Below are 15,323 nucleotides of genomic sequence, written 5' to 3' on the forward strand. Positions count from 1 at the left end.
TGAATCTTGAATTTGCTTGCTATCAAGGTTTTGGAATATTTGAAAAAGAAAACTTGATGGGCTTCATACTATTTGTAAATCAAACTATATATGTTTGTAATTGAAAGGTTTAAAATGACACTTTTTGTTTGTAGCTTCCTATTCTTGAAGAAAATGGAATAACTCACATCATTTGTGTACGGCAAGATATTGAAGCCAACTTCATCAAAGCAAATTTTCAAGAGAAGTTTAGGTAATTATTGTTTCAGGTTTTATTTGCATTTTTGGCACTGATTCTTAAATTGTTATAATTAAAATATCTATTTTTGCAGTGGCTTTCATTGAGATAATGCACTCAATTAGATTTATCAGATTTGAATTGGTGTTTTTTTTCATGGTTTAAATCTTAGCTAATTGGCTAAATGTAAATACTGCATCTTTCTCTCTTTAACTACAAATCAGGTGAGTTTCCCACTCGTGAGAATCAAAAACATGGCTAATATTGACACTTTTAAATGAATGATTTTCATTTATTGTTACTTCTAAATGCTGATGTGAGAATACATTTGTTGAATGCAATAGTCACTACAATAGTGAGACACTACAATAGTGAGGCAGATTATGCAAGTGCAGATGTATCACAATTCAACCGCTGCCTTCCAATATTGACTTTTTCCCACCACACAATGTATTTCTAAAAGTTACTTGACAAAGTGAGGGAAAGTTGGTCAGATCACTTTTTCTGCACTGGCGTATCTTATAGGCTAATTTAAAAATAAATCTTGTCAAAACTACTGTTTCTTCTTAAAAGAAAATACGTTTAGGGGATTTGTATTTGATAAAAGATAATGTTTTGTGAAATATTTTGTATTCTGTTTTACAGGTATTTAATTTTGGATATCGCTGATAATCCAGTGGAAAATATAATACGGTATTTCCCTGTGGTAGGTGGTCTTGGCAAGTACTGACATGCCAGAATTTCTCATTTACATTCATATGTTACTTTTCAATAATATAAACTCTGTGAACAGAGTTCACATGTTTTTACACCAGAAAATTTAACTATCGGTGTTACCTTGGAATAATTGGCAATCCACGAGTTATACTTTTAATTTCTGATTTAGATGTTTTATCAAAGTCTCTGTTAGCCTAATGAAAGTTTAAATGGTGCAGATCAGAAAGTAGCAGAGACGAATCTTGGTTTGCAAATTAAATCGTTAATCCATCTTGGACAGTTGAGGAGAGCTTTATAAATTCTTATGGCGAGAAGGAATACTTAAATTGGGTTTCTCTGCCTGATGTTTTCCAATTGTACTTTTGTCAGTACAAATGACAATAAACATTCTTGACGTAGGTATAGATATTTTATCAGACTAGAATCAGCCTGGTAACATTCACTTTTTAGATATTCAACCTGGGCTTCGCAGCTGTATTCCAATCATTTTCAAAAGTGAAAGTGAAATTGGAGGAAAAGAAAAGAGCTGTCTTTCTTTTTAATGAATTGAATCTATTTAATTAATTGAATGTACTTTTAAACATGCATTTAAGACCATACCCATAAGACATAGCAGAATTAGGCCAATCAACTGCTCCACCATTCGGTCTGCCTCTCAACCCCATTCTCCTTTGATGCCCTTACTAATTAAGAGAATTTTTTTGTTTGCTGAATATTCTGTCATCTCTTGGTGGTCTTGGTCTTTGTGGCATCCATTCACAGTGTTAGATAACATGGATGGAGCAAAGGTTTTGCAATAATTTTATTTGTTGGCATTCACTCTTAACAAGTTGTCCTACAACTTTAGGCTGTGCACGCCATATGCAAGAAGAAGAAGACTTGTTATCTCCCCATGTAATTTATATACTCTTCCATGAAGATGTATGGCTGATACCAAACATCATTCTTGGATAATTCTATGCTTCATTAAATTTTAATTTTCACGTTTTCCTTGACATAAACATGGGCTCTAAAGCTCTGCAGCTGGATGCTAACTTCATATCTTGCACGTTTGCCTGAACTTTCCACATTATGTTAATTTAATTAAAATAAATGGTGTAGCATCTCCAAGAAGAAGAAGAAGAAAATATATCAGCCAAATGCTCTAAAATATGTGTACATTAGAAGATTAAGATGCACGGAATTCACAGTGCCGCCTTATGTATGTGGAAGTGGCTTACTGATGGAAGACCGAGCATTGTGGTGGAAGGGCAGTATTTTGACTGGATGTCTGTGACCATTGGAGTTCCGCTGGGATCTGTGCGGGGACCTCTGTTGTTTGTGATGTTTATAAATGACTTCAACATAAATGTAGATGGGTTGGTTAGTAAGTTTGCAAATGACACCAAGATTGCTGGAGTTACAGACAGTGAGTTCAGAAGCCGTGAGTCACTGAACTGTGAGTCCAAAAGCCGTGAGTCACTGAACTGTGAGTCCAGAAGCCGTCCGGTGCGCGGAGGCGGCCCGGAGCCTGCCCAAATGCTGCAAACTCGATCGTGGGGAAGTGAGGAGTGAGAGTGGGGGGATTGAGGGAGCCGGGCGCTGGCGGGGCTCACCATCCCCCTCCCCTCGCATACACACCCTCCCCCCATCCAGCGACAGGTTATTGCAGCGTTTTCCCCTCCCCCTCACCGGTCCCTGCCTGAAGCCGACCCCCTCCCCCGGCTACAGAACGCTCCCACCGGCCCCCAACTGAAGCCTCCCCGTCACAAGTTGCAGGACTAGCTCAAGAATCCATTCGGCCTACAATGTCCACACTAGCCCTCTGGAAACCAGTCCCTCTAGAAATGCCCGCAACCACCTGGCCCCTGCCTGAACTAGTGCCCTCTAGAAATGCCCTCCCCCCACGGCCCCCCCCCCGCCTGAAGCCGTGCCCCTCCCCCGTCTGCCGGACGCTCCCCTCCCACCGGCGCCCGACAGCCCCCGCCTGAAGCTGACCCTCTTCCCCGGCTGCTGAACGCAACAAGAGACGCAACACAAAAGAATGGACTGACTAAATCCCCTCTTTAACGTTTAAATTGTTGTTATATTTTAGGAGTTATTCACATTTTAAGGCCCCCGTCAGCTGCACCTGCGTAGTAATACCTGAGTGTTCTATGTCACAATGGGAACCCAATGGGAGGGAATGGTTGTGCCGCCGGAGAGCCGTTAAGAGTGGTGGGGGGGTTTGAGGGGGGGGGGGGGGGTGGAGTGTGTGTGTGTGGGGGGGGGGGGGGGGGCAGGGGCGGAGTGGTGGGGGGGGGGATCAGGGGCATCACAACGGGAAACCATCAGCCGCGCCTGCGCAGTTGGCGGCTATGCGTGAGTGGTGGAATATTGGAATTGGTGGAGTTGGAATATTGCGTTGGGGGACCAGGCCTCCCGTATGAGAATGGGACCCAACGGATCCCACTTCGTCTAGTCACTGTTTAAGATGCAACCCACTACTGTGGTGCATGCATTTGAAACCCAGCAGGGATAAACGTCAACCTCTTAATATTGTTAGAATCTTCAGAAGGGGAGACATATTATCAGAAATGCTTTGATATTTTTTCACAGCTTGCACGGTCAAATATTGTCATTGATTGATTTGAAAAAGTCGTCATTATAATTTTAACTTTTAGTACTTAGTCACGAATGAGTCTTATCTTTTTGCATTATAATATAAAGTTTATTTCCGTCACAGAACAATGGACTTTTTGTTCTGTTTATTGATTGTCTACTTTGGAAGCATGCATTGGGATGATGAATTCTAATTTTCTTTTTGTTATTTCTCCAGACTAAAGAATTCATTGATGGATGCTTGAAAAATGGAGGTAACTATCAGATTTAGTTAATTTCCTGTTGTATTTTGAAGGCATGGTCATGGTGATATATACCCGATTGCTTTTTTTCAGGAAAAGTTCTTTTACATGGAAATGCAGGTATTTCTCGAAGGTAGGAATATGATATAATTCTGGAGTTAAAATCTATTTATCTTTACCCTATATTTAAAAGTAATCTTATTGTTTCTCTCTTTTCCAGTGCAGCCTTGGTGATAGCATATGTAATGGAAACATTTGGTGTTAAGTATAGGTAAGAAATCAAAATAAAATTAAGCTGATTAATATTAATTGTATCAATGATAAATTTTAGGTTCAACTTGACCTTGGAGTTGAGGACTAGGAATACAAATATTAAAAAAAAATTAATTCAAATTTAGAGTAGAGTGAGTGGGCACAAGTTTCAGATGGTCAAAATGGATTTGGAACTGATTTTAGCGTGGTCTCAGCCGTTAATATGTTATAACAGTTGTCGATGGAGTTGAAAATTAATGCAATAGTTTAAAAGTCATGAATGCTGCAGTGAGGAACTTCTGGAAGGGTCAAATGACACAATGCATTCTGTGATTGTGTTTACTTAAGATGAAAAAAGGTTAGTCATGTTTACTTCTGCAAACATTTGATAAATTATATTTTTAATGCTTTGGTGTTAACATTGACAATTTTGGTTCCATGTAAATAAACTGTAGGTCCCTGCCACTTTACATTGTTCATCAAACTGAAGAATTAATATGTTTTGTAGAATATAGTTAATATTGCATTTTAGGAGATAATAAAGGTGGTCAATGAGGGTAGCATGGTGGATGTTGTCTACATGGATTTTAGTAAGGCATTTGACAAACTCCCCCGTGGTAGGCTAATCCTTAAGTTTAAGATGCACAATATTCACAGTGACTTGATCATATGGGTTCAGAACTGGCTTACTCAAAGAAGACAGCATTGTTGTGGAAGGGCATTATTCTGACTGGAGGTCTGTGACCAGTGAAGTTCCATGGGGATCTGCACAGCGGTTTTGTTGTTTGTGATTATATAGTAAATCCTCGTTTTAACGGACCCCTTTATAAATTATTTTGGATTATGCGGACGGACCTGTCATTAACATCCTGGAATGTCACTATCCCTCCGGCCATTTAGAGCCCTGGCTTCCGATACCACCCCCAATTTGCAAGGTGCACCAGCGAGCCCTCCTTCACCCACCGCACGGTCCAGTGAAATGGCTGTTGTTGAGGCTCACATTGTAGCCCTCTCACCTTCCGATTTCTGCTGTCAGCGATGGCTTTGTCTGTTGTTCCGCCCATTCAGTCTCTTCTACCCTCCCACTCCACTGCCCCAGCTTCTTCCTCATGCCCTGGAGAGAGCCCCACGGTGACCGAGCGCATCTTGTCATTGGCAGTGACCTGAAGAAAACGATGTCCCCATGGACTATAACGTGAGCCGCAACAACAGCAGCGCGAACCAGTAAAGAAGGGCTCGCTGGAATAACTTAGCAAACTGAATCAGTCTTAAGAAGGGTCCCAACGTTACCTATCCATGTTCTCCAGTGATGCTGCCTGACCCACTGAGTAACCCCAGCATTTTGTCTCTTTTTTGTATTAACCCTCATCTGCAGTTCTTTGTTTTAACTAAATACAATGATAATACCTTTCTTGGTTATATTGGATAATCGGCAATAACGGACACTGTCTTTCCACTGTCTTCCCCCCCCCCCCCCCCCCCCCCCCCCCCCCCCATAGTCTGTTATAACGAGAGTCTACTGTATATGTAAATGACGGGCAAAAATGTAGATGGGTTGATTAGTAAGTTTGCAGATGACACCAAGATTGCTGGAATTGCGGATAGTGTGGAAGGCTGTCAAAGTATACGATGGGATGTGGTTCAATTACAAAAATGGGCGGTGGAGTTTAATTGGAGCAAGTGTGAGGTGCTGCATTTTGTGAACTTAAATGTACGGGGAAAGTATACTGTTAATGGTGAGACCCTTAATAGCATCAATGTGCATGGGTTTTTTGGATTCATTACCCAAAAGTCCCATAGTCCCCAAGAAGGGGCATCACAAGTGGATAGAGCACTAAAGAAGTTGTATGATATGCTTGCCTTCATTTGTTGGGGCCTTGAGTATAAGAATCAAGAACTCATGATGCAGCCCTAAAAGACTTTGTTGTGCCACATTTGGAGTATTGCATGCGGTTCTGGCTGCCCCATTACAGGAAGGATGAGGACATTCAGGAGATGATACCAGAATGCTGCTTGGATTAGGAGATATTAGCTGCAAGGAGCGGTTGAACGACCATGGATTATTTTCTCTGGAACATTGAAGTTTGAGGGAGCTGATAGAAGTATATCAAATAAGTTGACAGGGGCAAGGTTTAAAGGATATGTGCTGAGCAAGCACAGAAAGTGATGAGTGTCTGGAACACATGTGGTGGTGGTGGAGGCAGATACTATACTGTCATTTAAGAGCTTTCAAGTAGGCACATGGATATGCAGGGATGGACAATATAGATCAAGTGCAGGCAGATGAATTTATCTTGGCATCATGTTTGGCACAGACATTGTGGGCCAAAATGCCTGTTTCTGTGTTACATTGCTCTGTGTTTACTTCAAAAGCTTTTTTAAATGAATCAAGGATTTTGTTCATATTGCCTAGTGCATTGAAATATTTTCTCTTTCCTATTGAAACTTACCAAATACTGAAAGACCTGGATAGAGTGGATGTGGAGAAGATGTTTCCACTAGCGGGAGAGTCTAGGACCGGCGAGCACATCCTCAGAATAAAAGGGATTTTTGCCTTTAGAAGGAGGAGGAATTTCTTTAGTCAGAAGTGGTGAATCTGTGGAATTCATTGCCACAGACTGCTGCGGAGGCCAAGTTATTGGGTATTTTTAATGCGGAGATAGACGGGGTCCTGATTAGTAAAGTTGTCAAAGGTTATGGGGAGAAAACAGGAGAATGGAGTTGTGAGGGAAAGATAGGTCAGCCATTATCGAATGATGGAGTACACTTAATGGACTGCATGTCTTAATTCTGCTCCTGTGACAAGAACTTGAGTGGTAGGCAAGTGGTACAATCTGAACTTATATCACTGAAGGTTGTTATTTAGAAATTGTGCTTGATTTGATAGAATAGCCCAAAATTAATCCCACTGCCCTATTGGCTTCCCATAGATTATATTGCCCTATGTGAGTAATTAACTCACCCAGTACTTGCAATAATGTAATATTCTATGCTGCAACTGTTCAATTTATTCTATTTTCTCATAATTTTAAAACTCCAATGAAAAAATTAACTCCAAACCAAATTAAAAGCTTTAAACCTCCATCAAATCTGTTCTCTGCTAGAGTATCTCCAATCAAGATTGTTTAATTGGCAACGGAACAATGACATTCTAACTTGCTGCAGCTTTACAGGGTTTGAGTCTTTATCATTTGTTATAACTCACATGATCCAGGTGGATTTGTGTCTGTGACTTGTTTTTGTATAGTTCTCCACTATAGACAAACCAGTGCTTTACACACATTTAGCGCAAGTGTTTTTTTTATTTTTCCCATTTGTTCCCATATTTATTAAGCACATTTTGTGACATTTTTTTAAATAAGCTTGTGGACTTGCACAGTTTATGCAGTCAAACACTGAACTGTGGCTGTTCATTGAGAGCTTTACCTTCCTATTTCATGCTTTTTCAGTCAAAATGGAACACCTTGTATTTGGATTACCCCCAAAAATGCATGTGTTCTGTCCATTCTATTATCTTATAGTTAATATCTTCACCCTTATGTCTCACTGCCTATTATGCCTCCTGGCATGTAGGGCAGCAACAAAGGTCCTCCACTCCTGTCTGTTCTGGGCTAGCTTCTGGACACTACCCCAGGTCAGGTCCATTGTTTAAATTTCCTCCTCTACAGTTCGACGCCAGGTGGTTTTGGGTCTCCCTCTTTTCCTTTTCCCTTCCGGTGTCCAGTGCAGGGCTATTCTTGGGATGCAGTCTGGTTCTCTTCTCAGCTTTCACCATTGACATTCACTCTAGCATCTGTCGATAGCCCTGGAAGTCCATCACGCCCAGTAGTGTTGATTCCTTCGGTTGTTGTTTCCATAACATATTTGTTTTATGAGACAGGGTTGTTAGCCTTGTGCTCAACCTCCAACCTGGAGGACCAGTGGATCGCTCTTCGTCTTGCCTCTACCCTTCGACCTGTCCAGCAGGGAAGACCCTAACAGGAGACTAATCTCCCGCTGGCATAGCTCTAGGGGTCACTGAGACACACAAGCTCCCCGACCACGACAAGGTTGCAATCCAACAGGGAGCTTTATCCTTATATTTGATATTAAATAGGGTTCATAATAAATGAAGTTGATTCCAGCTCCAAATCTAGGAGTATACAATTTGTTTTTGTTTTATTTGATCAGCATGGCAAGGTGTAAAGCTATTGCAATTCCCTACATTACATTACATGTTCCAATTTGTGTTGTGCTATTAGCCTCAGAATGTTTCCCATTTCCATCAAATTAATCACTTAAGATATCTAATAGTTTCATTAAATATAACATAAATAGGTTACAGGAAAAATTTGTGATCAAGGACACTGTTCAGAAATCTTAACACAGAGAAAGCCATATATTTATCTAAGGAGAGCAGGAAAGTTATTGGGTGAATCACTCGTGAACCAGTTGGTGAAAAAAATCCCACACGCGCGTCACTTCTCCAAGGGGCATGGGATAAAAATCTTAAATCAGTGGATGACGACTGATGATGCATATTTGAAAAATCTTCATGGATATATTAATTTCTTTAGGGATGCCTTTACCTATGTTCAGGAAAGGAGATTTTGTATCAATCCAAATGCTGGATTCGTCCATCAGTTGCAGGTATTTGACTTTTATTAATTATGTAAAAATGTTATTTTATATAAATGTGCTAGACTGTTGTAATTATCAATAAGTTGTGATTATTTTTAATATAGGTTTGGTTTATTTCCTTTAAAAATATATATGCTTTGAAACCATTTTCCAGGCATAGGGAATTATTGATGATGCATCAAAATGAAGTGATGTATTCTCATTGAGAGACATTTCATTAAAAAAAAATAGGGTGCATAATCGTAAATCAAAAACTGTCTGGAAATTTGAAATCAATACAGAAAATGCCAGAAATACTTTCACCTGTAGAGAGAAACAGTTGTCAAAGACAAGATTCAATGAAACTTAGAAACGTTTTAAGTTGGAGAGAGGATTGGATAAAACAAAGGAAATTGTGGGGACAAGGTTGTCCAAATGATCCAGTTGTTGATAGAGGTATCTGGTCAATTGAAGAGAGAAAAAACATACTTGTTAAAGCTGTGAACTGTGGTCAGAATGGATGTTGAAACAGAACAACAGAAATCAAATAAAGAATGTTGAAACACCAACAGACCAGTGGAGGAGAGGAAAGCTGAATTAATTACAGGTGGAGACTTTTCAGTAGAATTGGTCACTTCTGAGACCAGTGGAGAACATAAGTTAGCCAGAAATTGTGCAGAAGACTTCCACGTGTTGAGACAGAAGATGAGGTGCAGTGCTGCGAGCTCACATTGGGCATTATTAGAAATGTGCAGATCACTGAGAGGACTGATGCAAAGTGGGATGGTTAAGTAAAGTGACAGGTAACTGGAAGGCTGGGGTCACCCCCACAGACTGAATGAACATATTTCTCAACCAAGCGTTGTGGCAGAGGAAGTGCTGGTTAATTTCTGCTTCATCTATTTCATCGGGTGCATGGTTTACTGGATCAAGCCGTCTTGCTCCATGTACCGTTATCTTTGTGCACTTCTGCTCAAAATATAGATGTCCACGCTGATGTTCGAAATGCAAGCTAAGGCTAACAGTTGGAACAAGAAATAGAGTTCACAGTTCAGGTTGAAGAGCCTCTGCCAGAACTAGGGAAGCAAGATAAAAGTTGGTTTTAAGCTGCAAAATAAGTAGGGAGTGGAGGACAAAGGGAGTATATGTGTTTAGTTAAGACCAGTGTTGTGTAGTTGAGCTGTTAGTGAGGCATTTGGAGAGCAAAAACAAGTGTGTTGCAATGTAGACACAAGCAACTGGATATCGATTTATCAAAAAAGACACAGATGCTGGAATGACTTAATGGGTTAGGTAGTATCTCTGGATAACATGGATAAGTGACACTTTGCGTCGGGACTCTTCTTCAGACACAGAAGGGTCTGACCCGTAACATCACCCATCCATGTTATCTGGAAATGCTGCCTAACCCGCTGATTTACTCCAGCACTTTGACTTTTTTGTGGTGTTGCAATAGTATCCAATGGAACATGGGGGAGAAAACCCTGAATCCACCATTAAAGATGTATACGCAGCAAAACTGTCTGCCTCTGATATAGACAAATAAGGCGTTAGAAGAGGTTGGAGAATTCATTATTAAGTTTGGAAGGCTACAGCATGCCTAGATAGATGATGAAGTTCTAATCCTCAAGCACACACTGAACCTAGTTGTAACTTATCTTTTTTAACCCTTTCCCAGTTCTGACTTTGACCTAAAAGATTAACTGCCCTTTTCTATAGCTACTGCCTGACCAACTGAGTGTTTCAGGCTTTTTCTGCATTTGTTTCAGATTTGCAGCATCTGCAATCTTTGATTTTTCAGAACAAATAATGTACCTCCTTCACAGGTGAGGTAAGCCATTGGGAGAGAGAATGAAAGAACCGAAATGGCAGGTAAATTAGATGGAGGTGTCAATGTTAAACCAGGCACAGAAATTAAATAAGGGGATGCCATAAATATTCACTTGGTCAAAGGAGAATGGAGATGGGGAAAAAACATAAATTAAAAAGGGGGGAAATAGACAGGGGAATCTAATGATTCACAACTCAAGGAGCTCCCACATTTACAATTGCTCACTTTCTGGGCAAAAGAGGCTAACTGAAATGACTAACAATGAGTATGTTACTGAAAGGGTTTTTGGACTATGCATTGTCATTATTTCTTTAATCAGCATGTAATGTGCAAACGGACCACTTTCATGAAAGTCTTGAGAGGTAGAGAGTAGGCTTTAAGAAAATGCCCCTTTTAGAGTCAAGATTTAATTTGTCATATGAGCCAGAGGTGACCAGAAAGATGAAAGTCCTCCTTACTGCAGCTATACAAACCCTAGGCGATAACAATAAATATACAATAAATTATCAGTTATTCTAAAATAATTAAACCCTTGGTAGTGAAAAAACCACAGTACAACGACCAGTCATAGCTGCCAAAGTCTGGTGGTTCAGAGCTAAGGTAGGGTTGTGCAGCGTGGTGATAAAGCCTGATGTTTGAAGTAAATCGTTAGTAATTGAGAATTCACATCATATCTCTTGCTAAACAGAGGATGCAAATTGATTGGATAATAACATTTTGCGTTATTAATGCATGTTATTTTTCTGGGATTCCGAACAATATGTGATAAATCCATAAACTGTTTGAGATAAATAAGTTGCATTGAAATTTGAAGATCAAAATAATTGACTCAAATGCTGTTCTGTTAATAGGAATATGAAGCCATTTATTTAGCTAAATTGACGATAAAGATGATGTCACCACTCCAGCTGGGTAGATCTGTTCCTGCACAAGGTAAGTAGTTGATGAAAATGATTACGTTCACTAAAATTTATTTTGGAATTGGTGAATATTAATTACATCTGATTAAAATGACATTCTGAAATAGTGTACATAACACCTTGATGCAAATGTGTTTAATAATTTAGTTCTTTCAGACATGGTAAATAGTATAGTAATCAATTTAGAATGTGAAAAGAAATGTCCAATTTTTTTTTAATCACGTGGGATGTAAAGGATCAATATTTTAACAGCTCCTTGGAAAGAAAAAAAGCAACACATTCCTGCATAGTTATTCTTTTCAGTATTGACCTTCTACTGCAGAGCATCAGACAACTGGACATAATTTACTCAGTACTTTGTTAGCATGTGTTCATGTCTTTCTATCCTGAACATATGAAAACCTTTCTTTTTGGCATCAACATTCCTTCGGTGAGCCACATTCACTGCCTTAAGTGGAAAGAACAGGACAATTTACTGCCCTTGAGTCAGAGCTCCACTAACCAAAATTAAGCATGAATGGAGATGAGATTTTAATCCTCTTATTCCGGAGGTGATATTATTAGTGCTTCAAGTGTTCTCAAATTGAATAGCGGCCATTCATTCTTTCTGTTCCTTGGTAGAGCCATGTTACTAATTATTAAATTAGATCCCTTGTTCAAAGTCTACAGCATTCTGTTTATGGCTTCGTTTTCATCATTCTCTGGCTTTTTTCGTACTGAACTCTTTGTTTTCCAGGAAGCCTCATGATTAAAGCATTCTTATTACAAAGTAGAAGTTGTTAAATCAATAGGAATTCATCCTGGAACCAAAGTCTGCTGAACTTGGTTTTGAATTGCAAAAGTAACATTGTCCATCCACATTGCTCATGTTCCTTCTTAGAAAGTCTCTTGATGAAACTCCTGTGTGTTATCAGTTGGGAAGGGTGCATGAAAGGTTTTACAGAATTAGCTTAATTTCTTCCTTTGGATTTAGGTCTGACTACCCATATTAAGCCTTTCATCTAAATCTAACAGATTTGGCCTTATAACTTAGATCTGGCAGGTCTGATTTCAGTTGGAATGGTCCATGTATTTCAATTACTGTTGGCTGAGCAACTAGTCTTCCAGTGGTGTGATCACAGAGCTGACTTTATAACCATTCTTGTTCTGTTGTATGGTTGGTAAAAGATATATAATCTGTGTAAATGCAACACAATCTTTTCCTTTTTTAGTTGTTCTCAGGATATGGGCGCTACTGGAAATCCAACATTTATCACCCATCCTTAATTGCCCTGTGAAGGCCTTCTTTTAACTGCTGGCAATCCTTCTGCTGATGGTATTCATACCAAGGTGTTAGGTAGGGAATTTCCTAGTTGTCTTCTGCAGACCATATATATCTGGTGTGGCCACCTCAACACAGATTAGTTAGATGTTTGCTTGAATACATATAGTTGATTCATTTATGTGATATATATTTTTGAGTACTGTCAGTTGATCCACTGATATTGCTTGGTGTTACTATGCCCAACAATATCTACAAAACTCTTGTTTGCAGTATTTTCTGCATTTATACCCATACAATAATCCTTTGTTAACCAGCCAACTATTTACATGGTGCCTGTTTATGACCGCAATCATCTTGGACTTCTTCAGCTGGTGTTTCTGTCTTGGGTAACATCAAGTAAAATCCTATATAAATAGTGTTAGTGGATGATCCCCAGAACTCAGTGGATATTCTAGACCAGTAAAAGTTTTCATTTCCCTTCTCTAAGACATTACTGATTTGGATGTCTGTGGACGATGCTATAATGAAGTGGATTTCCTTGCTTGTAAGATGACCTTTTTTTGAATGCGACACCCTTCACCAGATCAGAAACCTGCACAGTCAATCCTAATACTTTCCTCTAATTCCAAATAACTTGTTTCCTCATTAAAAAATGCTAATATGGCAGCTTATTGGAAGTATTTTTTCCCCACAAGATGGGGGGAAAAAGCGATGTTAGCAAATCTGAATAATTAACTTCCAATACCATATGACATAATATTTTCTATCTTGAGTGTGTAACAAAGCTTGTGAATCGGAAAGTATTTTGTTATTCTCATTGTACCCACACAGTAAATTAATAGACTTAACATCCTAGCAGAGCCACAAATGGCTGTCTTTGTTGTCATTGTTACAAGGGCACATCTTGCTTTTCTTTTTGTCTGCAATTAGTAATGTACATTTTCAGGTTTATTTAACATTTGTCTTAAAAGTAACAAACATTAAAATTTTCAACTGGACATTCCCATCAGCAATAACAACTGATGAAAGCCAGTCATGGCAATGTGTTAATGTGCAAAGTATTCCTGAGTTTCTGTTGCAGTGGATTAGACATGCAAAATGTAACAAATTACTAAAATGGGAACATAACTTGGAATTGAGCAACAGAGAATGGATGTTGTTAGTAAGAACTTGCCCGTTACTTTGGCTCAAATGCCAACTGAGTCAGTGTGGTACCTAAAATTAAATATAGTTATCCAGTTGTTGACTAACGTCCAGGAAAAAAAAGTTATTACTGAATTCTATACCAAATGAGTACATGCTGGAATGTACTAACCCTTTCTTATTTGTGGGATCTTCATGGTTTTTGGGTGGAGATTTAAAAGACAATATACTGTGAGTGTTGTAATGTTATGTGAATTGGAGGCGGTCGTTTCTCCGCCAAAACTAATATATGTAAGTGACATAGGTTCTAAGGTGCTGTCAAAGAAATCGTGTCAAGTTGATGCATTACATTTCTTGAGTGCTGCACTGGTATTGAGGATAGTTCATGCTTACAGTGTCAATCTAAGACTTTTATTATGGATTCTATCGTATTAAATGTGGCACCTCCCAAGATTTATGTGTATGCCAACATGTTCCTGACTACCTTAAGTAACCCTTTGAGACAATGCAGTTAGACATCTAAAATGCCTATTAGTTTTGTACTCAGTCTATGTAAAATCACAGTAAATTAAAGTTTAAAGGAGTTGTGCAGGGCTTTTTTTTTTTTTAACACTGAGGGTGGTGAGTGCCTGGAATGTGCTGCCAGGGCTGAGGCTTTTATGGGATGTGGATTTTGTGCAGGCACACAAGGGTTGGTCTTAGCTTCACATTGTGAGCTGAATGGCCTGTGCTCTATGCTCTAACGCCTTGCATTTTGTCTTGTTTAGGAACATTGAAAAGAACACTGGAGGATGATGATGATTTTTCAAGTATGCAGGTGGCTGTGGCGCATGATGGGTAACCTGTAACTACCCCGTGGCTTGTAATGGATGTGATTACTGTATTAAATATTAAGCAAGTAGAAGAAGGAAGTGGTATGGACTACTTAAGATTACAAATACTAGAAGCTGATATTACATGGCACATTTACTTTATTTCCATTTCTCAGCTGTCTTGCTACTTCTGAGGAAGTGATGCTGGAACAGAGAACTTGCCCTTAAGAACAACCTGGAGCAACGTTTGCCTGTGAAATTGTATTATAGTGGTTTAATTCTGACCAGAGAGAGGAGCAAATGATTTTTTGATGGATTTACGTCTTCATATGCTAATTTTACATTTTTTACCAAAACTGCCGTTTTGACAGTTACTAAGTACGCATGTGCAAATAATACATGGATGCACTTTTGATACTTGAATTTTGATTGTACGTAAGTTTGATAGGGAAAATATGCACTGTGTGCTTGAGGTCAGACCCATACATGCAATTTATGTTACAAAGTGTTAATCTTTTTGTGTAATTTATTAAAACTTTCAATAAAAGTTTTTTCTGATTAATTCCTTATAGATGCAGCTGTCACTTTGTGTGTGAGTGTGTAAGTGAACTGTTTTTAAATGGAATCACTTACCAGTCGTGGGTCTTGCTTAACAGCCTTATCATTGTTTCATCCCCTGTAAAACTTTGATTCTTCTATTCTCATACTCTGTCTTCAGTCATACCTTAATTATCCAATCTCTACAG

General features: G+C 39.1%; 1 protein-coding gene across 3 annotated transcripts in view; it reads left to right on the forward strand.

Annotated features, from left to right (window-relative positions):
• The window catches only part of styx (serine/threonine/tyrosine interacting protein), a 32,112-nt gene extending 16,973 nt beyond the window's left edge, over positions 1-15,139 (forward strand). For 2 of the 3 annotated variants that reach the window (XM_055640422.1, XM_055640424.1), the window contains 9 exons: positions 135-232; positions 863-923; positions 3,732-3,768; positions 3,850-3,889; positions 3,977-4,027; positions 8,565-8,637; positions 11,290-11,371; positions 12,570-12,694; positions 14,533-15,139. In XM_055640422.1, the coding sequence (XP_055496397.1) occupies positions 135-232; positions 863-923; positions 3,732-3,768; positions 3,850-3,889; positions 3,977-4,027; positions 8,565-8,637; positions 11,290-11,371; positions 12,570-12,649 (522 nt within the window). In that variant the 3' untranslated portion in view covers positions 12,650-12,694; positions 14,533-15,139. The remainder of the gene's footprint in view (positions 1-134; positions 233-862; positions 924-3,731; positions 3,769-3,849; positions 3,890-3,976; positions 4,028-8,564; positions 8,638-11,289; positions 11,372-12,569; positions 12,695-14,532) is intronic. The other variant, XM_055640423.1, reaches the window with a different exon arrangement.
• The last annotated feature ends 184 nt before the right edge of the window (positions 15,140-15,323 follow it).

This window comes from Leucoraja erinacea, chromosome 9 (assembly GCF_028641065.1).
Source record: "Leucoraja erinacea ecotype New England chromosome 9, Leri_hhj_1, whole genome shotgun sequence".
Classification (NCBI taxonomy): domain Eukaryota; kingdom Metazoa; phylum Chordata; class Chondrichthyes; order Rajiformes; family Rajidae; genus Leucoraja; species Leucoraja erinaceus.